General features: G+C 43.9%; 1 protein-coding gene across 1 annotated transcript; it reads right to left on the bottom strand.

Moving 5' to 3' along the window:
* Positions 1–959: 959 nt before the first annotated feature.
* Positions 960–14,251, bottom strand: prima1 (proline rich membrane anchor 1). The gene is made up of 4 exons (XM_022222132.2): positions 13,467–14,251; positions 12,479–12,620; positions 9,932–10,064; positions 960–3,185 (listed from the first exon to the last, which is right to left on the bottom strand). The coding sequence occupies exons 1-4, from the start codon at positions 13,746–13,748 to the stop codon at positions 3,086–3,088; spliced, it is 657 nt and encodes a 218-aa protein (XP_022077824.2). The 5' UTR covers positions 13,749–14,251; the 3' UTR covers positions 960–3,085.
* Between the last annotated feature and the right edge of the window lie 774 nt (positions 14,252–15,025).

Raw genomic sequence — 15,025 nt, 5'->3', positions numbered from 1 at the left:
GTGTGTGCATCGTTGGCATCCCTTCATTAAAGAGCGGCTCGACAGTTCCCCTCACGTTGTTAGCAATTTTGCAGAGAAACAACTTCCAAGAGCCCAAATTTGAGAGACTATCAGCTCCCCTTTCGCTCAGTGGGAATACCTTCTGAGAGCCTTGTAAAACTTGTTGAGACAGTGACAATCCCTGGTACCCCCGCCTCGTGCTGTCACATTGCTTTTATTACAGTGAGATCCACAGTGCCCAGGCTGGACAATGCATGAATGTTTAAATTGCTCACAGTGTCCATTGGCATTACCATCAAGTGCCACATCCAAAGCAGGGAAGGCAAAGTGCTCCATGGTGCCTCATTCACATTATAATTCATTGACATTCCTCTTCAGTGCTCTTCTGCATCAGCCTGTATAATACAGGTTTATCCTCCTTGTTTGTTTCACATCATCAGCCACAGTTAATGTATAAAGCTCAAATTAAAACAGAAATGGGAACATGTATGTCTGTGTGACTGAGTGCAGCCTCTCTCAGAAGTCTCTTGAAACCATCTTTTTTTTTCTTCTTCCTTTAAAGTCTTAATTTTCTTGTGGCAACTTGTGTTCTTGCTTGAGCTGCAGAAATCCGTCACGCACACATGCTTTTTGGTGACACTGTTATTGATTGAGCCCAGAGCGAGCACAATATGTGACCTATAAGTTTTCCTGTTTGCGTCATTAAGCCCCATGGAGTGGAATACGCTTGGTAATCGCAGTTCATTAAAGATGCACTGTGTGAGACAGACTGAGAACATGTCCTCCACTGTGGGGGGCCCAGGAGACATGGCCAGCACAGCTCTGCCCAAGACACAAATGGCACAACCCGGCAAACAAGATGGGCACAGGCTAAATATAACAGCCTCACTTTTACCACCTTTAGACCTGCATGTCTGCCTTTATACATCTGCATCCCTTTAAACACATTAGACTGTAGGTCTGTTGTTATGTACAGTTTTATTTACAACTGAAAAACTCAGCAATGAAATCAACTTATGCACATCTTTTTATCTGTTTGGTATAATGCATAAATTGTGTATGTACTATTGATTGCCATATATACATTAATGGCTTGCTCCATCAACATGACAACATTGACATAATTCTAAATGGTAGCACATTGTTTAAATTTTTTACGATGTATAAACATATGTTCTGTTACACTGTACATGAATTAACAGTCCAGAAGGCAGATATTTAAATATCAATATTTACATTCATGCATCCATCATTTCTCTCATATAGGTACATGGTGGGGTATACTGTTAGCTAATACCTGTGCATGTTTAAATGCAAGCATGTGTTTTTTCCCCCCAATTTTCCACAGTTTAGCCAATATCTATACTTAACTGACAGCCACAGAGTACAGCCCACTCTCACTGAATACACTCATCTGCATGCACACTCACAGACAGACAGACACTCATACGCACACACACACACACACACACACACACACACACACACACACATACACACACAGTCATGCACCCACAGACACACGCAGATTTAATGTAAAAAAGCAGAGCAGCGTTGAGTGATGCTCCAGTTCAGCTCAGTTGTGTTTTTCCAGCGGGGATGTGGAGGATGCCTGTGACAGCACTGAGTCACACACATCCCTGCTGAGGCCATCCTCTATGTGCAACCTGATCTCTGGCTATTGGCTAAGTCTCCTGTCTGTCACCAGTCACAAGGTCAGCTCTAGGCTCATGTCCCCTGTTTCTATAGCGATGGGCTAAGCCCTTCTTGACAGATAGAAAAATGAAGATTGTCAAATCCAGACAAAACATGGCTGAAGGCATCTAGCTGACCCCAAGACTGTGGAACAACAAGATTTACCCAGATGAGTTGTGATTGCAGGTTTGAACTTGTAGGGGTGCTTGCATTGAGTTGACGAATCAAAAATATTGGGATTGGCAATATGATGCGGCACATAAATAATGTTTGGAAAACACACATTCACATAGCACATCATTGGGACCCCTGACTTTTTAGCTGAAGTCTCAGGGAAACAGAGAAAAACCATATCAAACACCCAGAGACAAAACAACTGATACCAAAACTCTTTGCAGAGCAAGCACGTTTTCTGCACCAGTGTCTCAACAAACTGACAGCAGGCTTAAAGCATCGGAGCATCACAAATGAATTATATGGTTTATAAATTATTCACTTAGAAAACAGAGCTATGAAGAAATAAATGAATTCATCAAGATGTTCAAGAGTTGTAAAGATGTGAACAACGTACAAGACTGTCCTTTTCTTTTCAGTAGAAAAATAAATTCGAAGATAGGTCAGTAAATTAAGAGAACCAATAAATACATGAATGACTGAAATATATTACATTGAGCCTAAGTCTTCAGTGGCTTTTTTGGCATGGTAAAATAACCAGAACGTCCCATGTCGATGTCGCTGCTCCTCTTTTTTTAAAATATGGATTTCTTTAAATTGCATAGTCAGATGAATCCACATCTCAAAGCCAGGACCGGCAGTCACATCATGCCTCTCACAGAGCATCTGTCTCAAAAATGGAGAACAAAAGATGGACAGTGTGAGGATTGGAATATAAAAAATGTTGCATTCTCTGTAAAAACGGCATGCATGTTATTTGTTGTGTGTGATGGGCTGTCCTGTCCGGCCGCCCGTGGGACTGCTGTATTGTCTGGTGTTCCATTGCAGATGTCAACAGTGTGTGAGGCCTGGATCTGCGGCAGACTGGCAGACAGTCCCTCTCCAGCCAGCAGCCAACCAGCCTGTCAGCAACACTTGCTGTTACTAAGAGCATAATGTTCAGCCTGCTGTGCCACTTTCGACACCATGGGGGTTTGTGGATCTTTCTCTCCGTCCTTTCTGACTTGTTTTTTTTTACTTCCATCTTTTTTTCAGCTCTCCTTGAGCCGAATGGTGTCTTCAGTCCGGGCAACATGCCAAGCAAAGAGGGAAGGTTTATCTATTTGAAAACCTTGGGTAGAACCCTGTTGCATTCTGGGTGAGAGGGGATTGTTGTATTGGGGGTCAAGGTGAGAGATAATGGTGACGTCACTCCCTGGGTGCACCAGGAGACAGTCTATACCACAGTGTTGTTCGTACCCATGGATTTCTTGTTACGGATGCTCATGGCATACTCCCCGCGACTCGTCCCGTTCTCCTCTTTCCGTAGTGGTTTCCTGTAAAAAAACATTTTCAAAAAGTGAGGATGAATTCGTTGACAGGAGAGATTTGACGGTACATTCCCCCTCAGCTAAAGGCCACGTCATTGAACAGAGTTTCTATGCTGTTAACCTTCAGACTGATTTGATTTCTCGAGCTGCTCTGGATGGCTATGCTGGTCTCAGCGATCTTTTCTAATAAGCTCAATGTTCAAAAGGTCAATTTTGCAAGGAGACAGGAGGGAAAGACACATCTCAACACTGGGGATAAGGCAATTACCTGCTCCGACTGGTAGATGCAATCTCCCGCCTAAGTAATGAGTATGTGTGGCTGTCAAAACAGTTTGGGAATAAGATATAAGATCGATACATAACCTCCTGTGAAATTCCTTCTCAACACTGCTTGCACTGTAATACTGCGAGTGGTGCAGAAATAAAGCTTCAACCCATGATCCCCTTGCTGCTGCTGCTGGCCTGTGAAGAGCAGTATCATTCAATGCAGCCCTTTTCATGCACTCCTTGATGCCTTTGTGGTTATTATATTTGTCCAGTGTACTGTGGCTTGTGCACCGACCCCCTCAGCTGCTCTGCCCTGCTCGGGCTTATGTAACTTAGAGACAGATCTGAATACAGTTAGTACAGTCATTGTCCCACTCAACACTGTACAGCGCCTTCACTGGCACAGAGGACCCTTGAGCGACATCTTAGTTCAGTGTTTCCCCTCCTCTCCTCTCCTCTCCTCTCCTCTCCTCTCCTCTCCTCTCCTCTCCTCTCCTCTCCTCTCCTCTCCTCTCCTCTCCTCTCCTCTCCTCTCCTCTCCTCTCCTCTCCTCTCCTCTCCTCTCCTCTCCTCTCCTCTCCTCTCCTCTCCTCTCCTCTCCTCTGAAAGCCCAGGCTAGCCAGTCCAACTCTGACGAACAGTCATGCTCAGTCCGGTCCAGCACAAATCTTTTACCTTTCTTGGGTATCGTGCAGGGAGGGAATTGTGCAGACACGGAGTTCTTACAGAGTGAAATGAGCTCATGTGTAACATAATGCAAAATCCATAATGTAAAAAAAAAAAACTGTTCTGCAAGAAAGAAAGACTGTTTGTGAAATATTATCCTGTTGTCGAGGAACAAGAGTACAATTTTTATTACTTTTTCAAAGTGACAATGGAAAAATCGATAGGCAAGAAATGCACCATTCAAGGATTTTGTTATAATTCTAATTTTCTTGTCTGAGCTGAGAACGGCCTCTCTGCGCCTGAAATTACTGAGTTACGGATTGAAGGTGTTTCTGACATTATGTCCAAATTCTTCCACTAAGTTGAATCAACATGTCTGACAAGATCTCAGTTAAAACTTAACATGTGTAGCATCACTAATAAACCTGATTTCATAATATGCTCTTGCCTCCTTTTGCTGAATCCTTGTTTGACACAACAAATCAAAAATAAACAGCTGTTAAGTCTTAGAATGTGTCTTATGGAAAATTTACAACCTAATCAGATAGTTTTATTTCCCTCGGATACTAGCAATATTTATAGGAATATTTCTTGCTGGTCTGTCATTATGATAAATGTTCAATCAAGAATTCTTCCTGCATATGCTCACTGAATATTTATTGCTGCCATCCCAATTCGTCAGCTGTCTTTTTCGATTGCCCCAGCACGCTTCAGCTAATCTGATTTTCGCCACACCTGTTAAAACAGCCATCTCTGTGCGGTCAGATTTTAAAACTGTTCCTGTCTTCGGCTGTTTTCTGCTGTCATTTCAGCGCCGAGTTCAACCTCCGCCCCTCCACCTCCTGCGTTCATCAACGCTTCCCTGCAATCCGGCTCAGCTTGACTCCATCCAGTTTTTCAGTTGAAGGTACACAAGAAAGAACTTTCATCTGCCACCAAAGTCACTCTCAGGATGCTCTTTAAAGGGTTTCCACTCGTTTTTGAAAGAAAAATCACAACAGTGTCTAAATAATAAGCATTTTGAGAGTGTTTACTCAGTATAGTTTAAGTTTTCAGTAGAGCAACATGGCTCTTAGGATGGAAATTTCACCACTTTGGTCCAGATTGAAAATGTTCACGGATCCAAGAGGATGAATGCTACTTTGGTGTTTTTTCCTGTCTTGCTACCATTAGGTTGAAATTTGTGAGTTTTAGTGAAATGTCTCAGCGTCTTTTGGATGGATTGCCAAGAAAATCGGTAAACACACTTCCCCCTCATGATGAACAGAAATGCCCTTGGTGATCCCTGAGCGTTTAATCTAGTGCCACTATCAAGTCAGCAGCCAGCATGCTATTTAGGTTAATGAACACGAGCATCAGCATGTTGGCATTCTCACTGTCAGCATGTTAACGTGCTGATGGTACCCTTTGAGCAGTACAGCCTCAGAGTGCTGCAACCTGGATGCTTACTTTTAGTCTTATTATAATGTTACATTACAAATAAAAGTCACATATATAACACAAATTCTCCTTATTTTAACTGAAGCTGGTCACTTTAACTTTTGGCTTGAAGATTATGATACATGTTAATAAATTTGAGGACCAAGTATGATATTCCGAACAATTGCTGACCAAAAAAAACAGCTTTTAGGTGAACATGCATTAAATTTATTAAAGTTTGGAGTTGTTGGAGGCCTTATGGTTCTGGAAAAAAGTTCTGAACAAAACGCGTGGGTATGACTCACACTTCTTGTTGTCAGCTGGCAGGGGTCGTATGGCTAAGCACACCAGGGAAACATGCTGGCCATATGAGACAGATGCTGCTTGCTGTGTCCCTGTGGGACCCGGGGAAAGCCTGAGAAAAGAAACTGTCCAGCCCCGGGGTGGAAACACACTGTGCTGTGGGGGTGGTGGTGCTTGGTTGATGCAGCTGCAGCTCAGGGATTTGGGATATACCAAAGTTTTCTCTGAGGGACGCCACTGTTTACAGCCAGTCTGGGAATTCTTCTGCTTAAAATAGAAAGTCAACGAGCTTGATATTCATTTAATGTCATCCAGTGTCACTGCAGCTCACTTAATGAGTTTAACTTTTGATGTATTTTGATGGGTCAGTGTTTCAACTAATGAATCAACCAACCGATCAATCTTTATTGTTCCCGAGGGGAAAATGTAGTTTGTGGCTAGGTGATCATCCGCAAAAAAACATAAAAGAAAAGAAAAGAAAAGCAGTAACAATCAGTCACAGAACACTGTAAAGCACCAATAAGATGAGACAAAATTGATACCTTCCCTGTAGGAGGGCAGAGGAGGAGTTTCCCCAAAGACCAGCCGACCCAGATTCTATATCTTTAAAAAGCCTGAAACATTTCAGGAGTTCACTTAAGAAAGATTATGATAAAAGTTTAACAGGCCTAGAACAAAGGAAGATTTAGCCCTTTTTTTTGTCACTAAAGGAACGAACAGATGGAGGCAACTCAAGCTCTGTGGCCGAAGGACGACCTGGATTAAACATGCTTCACATAGATGTTAAAAAGTTGATTCTGACTGAATTTTGACTGGAGCAGCTGAGGTTTCCATAACACACCATAAAGCAGCAAGATAAACCAGCTTTCATAAAATGGCAATTAAACAGAGCCGCTATTGATCGACTGTCTCGCCTATAAACACTATCAACACGTGGCTCTTTAAAGACATTATTCTGTTTTTGTACCAGAGTGACTTTGGTGCCCCATTTAACATCTGCTGTTAAATCAATGCTTTATTGCGGTCTTGGGTTTGTATTTTGCCCATTATGATGAAGGAATGACTGATGACACCATGTTACACGGTTTTTAAATACGACACCATGACCCTGTTCTGGCTCCTGTAAAAGATGAACAATCACTGTATCACCAGGAAAGCATTTATTACATGCTGCTTTAATAAAAACTGATGGTTGCTGCTGTGCAAAATTTAAATAAGAGGGGAGAAACAGCAGCCCTGTGTTGTCACTTTTACATACTTATGATTTCTTTTCGCACTTTGCGTCATGCTGGTTACAAAGTCTAGCCGGTTAGATTTAAGACTGAAATGAGTCATACGCTTTTCCCTAGAAGATGTGGCTGGATAGTGTTAAAAGCTAATGGAAAAGCAATAAACAGAAGTCTGACATGAGCCCCTGGGGTCTAATGACGATTACACAAAAGATTTAACATCCCCAACCTGTCTCAATATATCTCTGTTTGTAGTCTCATTACTGTCTTAGCTCATTTTTAAAGCATTTCATAACGCTGAAGGAAATGGCAACAGGTCGAACATTGTCCATTTAGGTGATCTGTCATGTGCTACACTGTAGTATGCTCTGACACCGGTGATCTACAGCCTGCTGGAAGGTGCTCCAGCCTGGTTAATTTCTCCCAGGATGTAATCTCCGCTCAGACTGACCATGTCGCTTTGGGCCACCACACAGGGCCAAGCGCTGGGGCCTCAAACCGACCTCTACCCAGGCCTTCAATAATAGATGCCATGCTGTTGACACATGGCAGGTGGCAACACAACACTTCACAGGTTAGATGAATATTTCATATCAAAGCTGTGCAATCACAGCGCACATTCCTGTTTGAAGTTTGGGGAATGGATCATGGTGAAATTGGGACATGTGTTGGGCTGTTTACAATTACTCCAGCCATCTGGAAATTAGAGTAACATGCTATGGTTCAAAGAAAAAGTATTTAAAAACAGACTGTAAAAATCTGTCACCAGTTTTGATGCTGCTGCTTTAGCAAATTTGAAAATAAAACAGAGGAAATGAATAATGTATCAATAAATTTCGGATTTGAAACCATTTTAGAGCGTTTTCCCCTTTAATCGTGTCTCTGGTTGAGTATTTTGGACATTCTGTATTAGCCTTGGACAGGACCAGCTGTGATGTATTATCCGTCTTTGGACAAGCCTCCCAGAGCGGGAAGTGATTGGGAAAAGCATCTAGCTTCATTAGTCAGTTGGTTTGAGTTTTATTTGTTTTGGCTTCTTGGACGGCTGACAGCCTGGACTGCAGCATCATGTATTTTGCTTCGGATGGCACAGCAACACTGAAACTCAGCGTGTGTTTGAATCCTCTTCTTTATGCTTGCACACACCAGCCTCCCTGGTGCTGTGGACTCTGAATAGAATTGTATGAAAATGTTTTTTCTTCTAGGTCCCCTTTGCTTCTGACAGATGACTGGCAGACAGAGATTATAAAAAATAACAAAAGGCCAGGAGGGCTGGGACCTGCAGAGCTAGCTGCTCTACTGTCTGTGGTGCTCAGGCCCTGGCCCTCGGCCAGCTGATTTTCATTGGGAAAGCCCGGAGCACTGAGGAGCTGTAAGGACTATATATAACCGGCTGTGTTTTTCTCACTGACAAACCCTTTCTCACATTGTTATTGACTAAAACGCTCAATTACTGCGTTTGCTCGCTTTGCTAGACAACATTTTATCTGTCCTTTTCACTCAGTTGTTTTCTCTCCTTCCTCTCAGGAGCGATGGATGATTAGAGCATCCATGACAAATGTTAAAGGAATCACATTTTTCCCTGGACTGCTCTCCTACTGGCTGGTGACTAATGAATGTCTAATGAGGCCAGTCTGGACCGGTGTATTTTCTCCTTCTCATTCAGAGTGGAGGGCAGCTTGGCATGGCACAAAGTCTGCAGTCTGGAGCCCACAGAGCTTCAGGACACGACCTGCTTGCATGTATAAAAGATGTGGCCTGCGACTGAATGACTGCGCAAATTAATTCATAAATAATGACTTGGGTTTGGGGCTAGAGCCCGTATTGCAACAACACTTTCCTACCACTGCTGCATTAAAAAAGGTGCCCCTTGGCTACACAGGGGGCTGGAGAATTGCCATAATGAATTCCTGAGCCAACCACCCATTACTTCCGCTGCCTGACTTTGCCTATTTGTTGTTTAAAGAAAGGAGAAATAGAGTTCTGCTGAGGAAAGCCATATCTGCCATGCAGGCTTAATACACTTCCATAAATATAATTTGGTATGATACTAAATCTATTTAAATGCACATAAATAAAACATAGAAGGAGCGCCCTAATTTAGCACACATGGCTGTTCTCACATAGTTGTGTGAGAGTCAACATTAATTCCATATTTTATCGAACGTGTAAATATGCCAAGATGATGTATGTGTGTATGTAAAGCTGTTCTGTGCTCATGGATGGATGCACACAAGTGTCCTCTGCATCCTTTTGCACGATGCGAACGTGTGAGTGTGCGTTTGCTAAATGTCTACGAACATTTACGTGGATGTCAGAGTGCATCTGACACCGTGCAGCCTGAATGTCGCAAAGGGAATTGGGTCTGGTAGTGCTGCAGGCTAAAACCTCACACAGCCTTTTCTCTAATAAGCCAAATGGGGGAAATGCTGCAACAGCAGTGTCTTGGGATTCCTCTGCTTGCCTCTTGCTTTCACATTCATGAATCCAGCTGCCACTCCAGGAAGCTTTAGACACTTATGTAAATTAAAATCAGCACAGTATTGTTAGGAAATCATGCACTTTAATAAATTAATTTAGAGTATAGGACGTCGCTGCGTGACTCAGTGTAGTGGATCTTCCTCAGAGACATTTACATCCCCTTCCATTATCTAACCTCTGACCTCAGTGTGACCCAGGAGGGTGATGACAGGGTCACTGTAGCCTCCTGCACACAACTAACACGAATTACATATGAGATGTTGTGTGGTTGGCCTACGAAAGATGTTCATCTCAATTTCTCGTCACTTTGAAATATTTTGGATGAGATTTAGAACCTTGCTGGAATATTACAAGAACAGAAGAAAAAAGGGAAGAGTCACGTCTAACCTCTTGATAGCCTTGTAGCAGATGATGATGGCTGAGAGGAGGAAGACAACTGAGGCACAGCCCACCGTTCCAAGCACTATAATGTCCATCTCCATCCACCAGGGCCTCAACAAGGGCACTACGGGCTTTGCCACTTAGAAAAAAAGAGAAGAAGGGGCAGGAGAAGAGAGGTGCAGATACAGAAAATGAGAATAAACAGATTGCATTCAACCAAATAAATCAAAAAAAATTTCTTCAAAAGCCAAGAAAACATTTACTATGATCACACTGAAGCCACAATGCCGGCTTGAGTCTCGTCATTAGATCGCTGGTGAGCTGCTCGACTCTTATACAACACCATAACAGAGCAGCGTGGAGGTGATTTTCTTCACTCCTCTCTGAGCTGGGATGCAGCCGTGTCCTCGCCTGTTCTGTAGGTCTAAGGTTCAACGTTCAAAGATATCCAAGCCGACACCATGAATCATTTAAGGTCCCGTCAGCCTTCCCTACACCAGCACTCTTGTCCACACCAATTACTGTTGCAGGAACCTCCTGCTCTTTCCACATTAGATCTGTGGAGTAAGACCACTCACCAGGAATGTTGTATAACATTATGTGCATCAGCAACTTCATGTCCGTAATGCAGAACTTCTCTCCCCTCTTTTCCTGCAGCATTTGATGCTCGCCCACTATCTATAAATCAGTTTAGTCATGTGCATATCTGTCTATCTATGAATGCAGATTTGTTCCAGCTGAGAAAATACCCTGCACTGAATAACAAACTCACAACTCCAGCATGTAGTGCTATTTTGTTATGAATGAGAGGAACGATTTACACCATGGCAACAAATACTCCTTAGTAATGCTGTAGACAAGTTTCCAGCACAGCACATTTCTACGGAGCAAATAAAAAGGCACGGCTCTCCCCAATACAGCACACCACGTCATAAGTCACTATGAATTTAAAAGCTCCCCTCAGCCAAACTTCCATTTTAAATCCTGCATTTTGTCAACGGGTCTAGGATTTAATTCAGTCGGTGGTAAGGATCTACTTCATTGTGATAAAGCACGCTCCTTTGAAGGGACCTCAGATACCATTTTTAGCCCACATACTTAACAGTGCCAATTTTCCTCCATTTTTTTTCAGACTTTTAGGACAAAGATAAGGTCTCAGTCATTGTCCCAGTTTTTCATGCTAGCTATGCATATTCATGGCATTTTTAAAGACTACAGTTTAAAGCAAAATTTCAGCTCTAAAAGCTCAGCAAATTGGGCTAAAGAAGGAATATCAAGATAATTATGCGTCTCTATAGATTAAATTGAGAAGTAAGAAAAAACTTCCGTTGAATGAATTATTCATGCCGTCTCCACCCTCTGCAAACATTTCTCAGTAAAGTTAAAAAAGAGGAAAAACTGGCCCATTTATCACATTTATCATGACATACTGATGTTTATCGAGGCATAAACGTTGTCAGTGCAACGCTCAGAGATCCACTCGTGCATTAGCTGTCATTGGGCATTCAAACCCCCACCTGAGCTTACAGTCAGATGGTTTTGGCAGCACTCATGCAGTGACCTTGACAACAATCACAAAAGGGCCTACAAAGTCTCGATTCGTCGGTACCTCACATGGCAAGTCGGAGGAAAACAGACGCCCATCCACATTGACCAGACAGAAAAAAATCATTGGAACTAATTGGTTAAAACCTTTCCACTGCCCAGTGATTAAGTACTTCTCTCTCCTCATGATATTAAGGGCTCAGGGTGAGTGATTCAAAAGAGTCACAGTAATAGCTCAGAATGGCTGCATCATCAGCAATGCCTGTCCCATATTTCAGCACACTATTCATTAAGGTGCTTGAGACGACAAACAAATCACATCAACTTTGAGAAAGCAGGTCAGTGAAATATGTTTTCCGATCAATCAATGCATTTACCATCTCAAAGTGAGATGAAAGAGGGAGTGTGAGGGGAAAAACTGCCACAGCTGGCACTGGAGCAACACAGATATGCACATTTGTTGTACATGAACACACACACACACTTATTGCCGGCAGCTTAACTTCAAAACGATGCTGGAACTACTGGGCTGGTTCATTAGGCCCTTATCTCTATCAAGTTAAAGCTAATTTAATTAACTCATCTGTGTTTTAATCAGGGGTCCTCCGGGGGAAACCCTACCACTGAACCACTGAGCTTGGCAGCCCAGCAGGCATGGATTTCACAGGCAGCTGGGTACTCCCCAAGGTCAGACCCGGCATAAATTAGTCCTGTGTTCAGCTGTCAACATCCTGCTGGCTCTATCACACACGCAAATGCACGAGTGCAAATCTGCACCCATGCACAGGCACTAACACACTGATCTCGAGGGATTGATGGCACTTTTTTTCCTCTGTGCATAAATGGAAACACTTGAAGTTAAACTGTTTCTTCAGACTGGCCAGTCCCTTGACACCTGCGTCTGGCTAGAAATGAGATCCAACTGTGGGGTGAGAGCAGATGGGGTGAGACAGACAGACTGGGAGGGAGACAGGTGTGAAACCTGGGAGTGTGAGCTGGAAGTCTTACCTGGGGTGGCCAGTAGCCGCGGTGGAGGCGGTGGGGGCGGAGGTGGAGGGAGGGGAGGGTATCTTCTACAGTGGCATGCCAGCTGGCACTGTTCACTAACTTTCTCCGCCACAGTCCGTGAGCATGACCTCTGGAGCTCTCCCTTATGGTGAGGGAGAGAGGAAGAGAGAGACATTGAAATGACTGACGCTCTGTCCTTCAGTGCATTACTCAGAAGTACCATCAGCACAGCGCTGTGCAGCACAAATGGAGAGGCTTGAACACTCAGCAGCCTCTCAGTTAGCAGCACTGTGGATATCCTCTCAGCATTCTTTTCATATCACACAGCTCCAGTGTTGTTGTCACTGGGGCTGCTGTGTATATAGTACATGCAGAATAGTATCACGTCGATGGCTGCAGCCCGCTCCCTGTAAGAAACCACCCACCAACAGAGTGGGCAGCAGGCTGCCCCGAGGAGTGTGCGTGGGTGGACTTGGAAACTCAAGCAGATCACATTACACATGAACCCTGGCAACACTGCGTGCGTGTGAACAACAGCTCACCACTATCTGTAGGCAGCAGCGCGGGGCAGAGGTTAGAATACTCATCACTAACATATGCCTGCTGCAGGGATCCTGGTGGGATAACTGAATGTTGTTATCATAAAAACACAGTTGGCTACTCCATGTTCCCACTACAAGAGAGCTGAGTGTCTGTGTGGACTTGTGCATAGCTGCAATCCTCGTGCCTTTCTGGAAACTCACTACACACATGCATGTCTGCCAGTATTTCCTAAACACAGGTGTGCTCTCCCCAACATCCAGTGCAAAGGCTCAAGCAAGGTCTGATGCATTAATTGCAGCCTAACAAGCACATGCATTACTTGGAAAAGATAATTACTTTGGCAGCTCTCATCCACGGTCCATCAGTACATCAAACTCAAGTTACAATAGTGTAACCCCTTCTCATGCGTAATTTGACAAGTGGCGCGCCTGAACGTGATCCTTACCTGGCAGGAGAGTAAAAACAGTGAGAGAAGGCAATGACCGAAGAAAAAAGGCCAGAAACTTAAAGTAAATGGCATTAGATCTTGGACCAGCATTCCTCTTGCGCTGTTCTCGATGATACTAGGCAGCGTTTCCAACAAATGAATGCAGTATACATAGGCTTGAACTGTTTGGGAAATAACCATCCACCCTCTCCAGTTCCGCGGCGATATCTGTGACAGGCGTCTCCAGAAATAGTTTATGCCACAATCATTTTCCTCTTGAAATCCCGTTGTCGGTAGCATAGGACAGGCGAGCCGGTGGAGTGAGTAGCCAAATCTCGATAATTCACATCTCGAAAGTAGTTTTTTTTTCTTATTGGCACTCAGATAGCGACCTGAATCACGCCGCTACTCCGCGCAATGTGAGGGCGGTAGATGGCCCGTACCTTACATTCCTCCTCGGCTGCGAGCATGAGTGCAAATGGGCCACTCAAGCCATCGAAGTTGAAGAGAGAAAAAAAAAGAGAAAGGAAAGAGGGGGAAAAAAAGCCGAACAGAGAGAGATCCTCGGGAATATCGGTGGTGGTAGGATTTCCTCGCAATAAGCATCACACATATCCCCCCACCTCCTCAACTTATCTAGGCTGAACAGTGTATGGGCGAGTCCGGAGGGCAGAGCCGAGGGTTAAAGTGATGCATCCCCCCTCTGTGCCAAAATACAGCGGACTGCTTTATACGGGAGCATCACCGCCGCGCACTTGATGCAGCGCTCACATCAGCTCATCCTGACAGACACACACATTCAAGCCTTCTCCAAAAGTCCCCCCCAAAACACACACACACGCGCACACACACACACACACACACACACACACACACACACACACACACACACACACACACACACACACACACACACACACACACACACACACACACACACACACAATGGGGGAGGGCATGTGCTTATGAAGGCATTGTTATAATGTCAGCTGGGCTTTGTTTGTTTGTTTATGTTTTATTTGTGTTTTTTTAAATAGTGATCCATGCAGAAAGTATAACCCACAATGCGTGGAGGCGAGTCCGTAAGGATGACGCGTACTAGACCGAATTAAAGTCAAGTGGAGAGAGAGGGAGGGAGAGAGTGCAAGACGCCTACCGACTGAAAACACTGCCGTACCCATGTTTGATGTGCTGCGCGCCTGCTAGAGCACTCTGTGGTTCCAATGTCCCAAAGTGGGCTGAGATAAACAATACTGATGTAACCTGGCATTTTCTGATCATGCACCACGACAAAGAACATTGACAAAGCAACATCTTTCTTAAAAACAAAGTTAAATGTGTGTGTTTCCATCACTGCCTCACCACCTTTGACCCCCCCCAACACACACACACACACACACACACACACACACACACACACACACACACACACACACACACACACACACACACACACACACACACACACACACACACTGATATAAGAGGTGATGCTGTAGGGCAGAGTGCAAAGGAATCAAGACAACAATGGGTAGTTTTTTTAAGAGCCACAGTTGCATAATATTGTTGGTGGTCTT

This window comes from Acanthochromis polyacanthus, chromosome 1 (genome assembly GCF_021347895.1).
Source record: "Acanthochromis polyacanthus isolate Apoly-LR-REF ecotype Palm Island chromosome 1, KAUST_Apoly_ChrSc, whole genome shotgun sequence".
NCBI classification, from domain to species: Eukaryota; Metazoa; Chordata; class Actinopteri; family Pomacentridae; genus Acanthochromis; species Acanthochromis polyacanthus.
Note: the sequence above shows the minus strand (reverse complement) of the source record. Positions and strands in the feature narration are given on the sequence as shown.

Coding starts and splice junctions, on each gene's coding strand:
- prima1 (XM_022222132.2), bottom strand. CDS start 13,748: ATGCTACCGACAACGGGATTTCAAGAGGAAAATGATTGTGGCATAAAC. Junction 12,621..13,466: donor TGTTTTTACTCTCCTGCCAG/GTAAGGATCACG, acceptor CCTCACCATAAG/GGAGAGCTCCAGAGGTCATG. Junction 10,065..12,478: donor GCGGCTACTGGCCACCCCAG/GTAAGACTTCCA, acceptor TTTTTTTCTAAG/TGGCAAAGCCCGTAGTGCCC.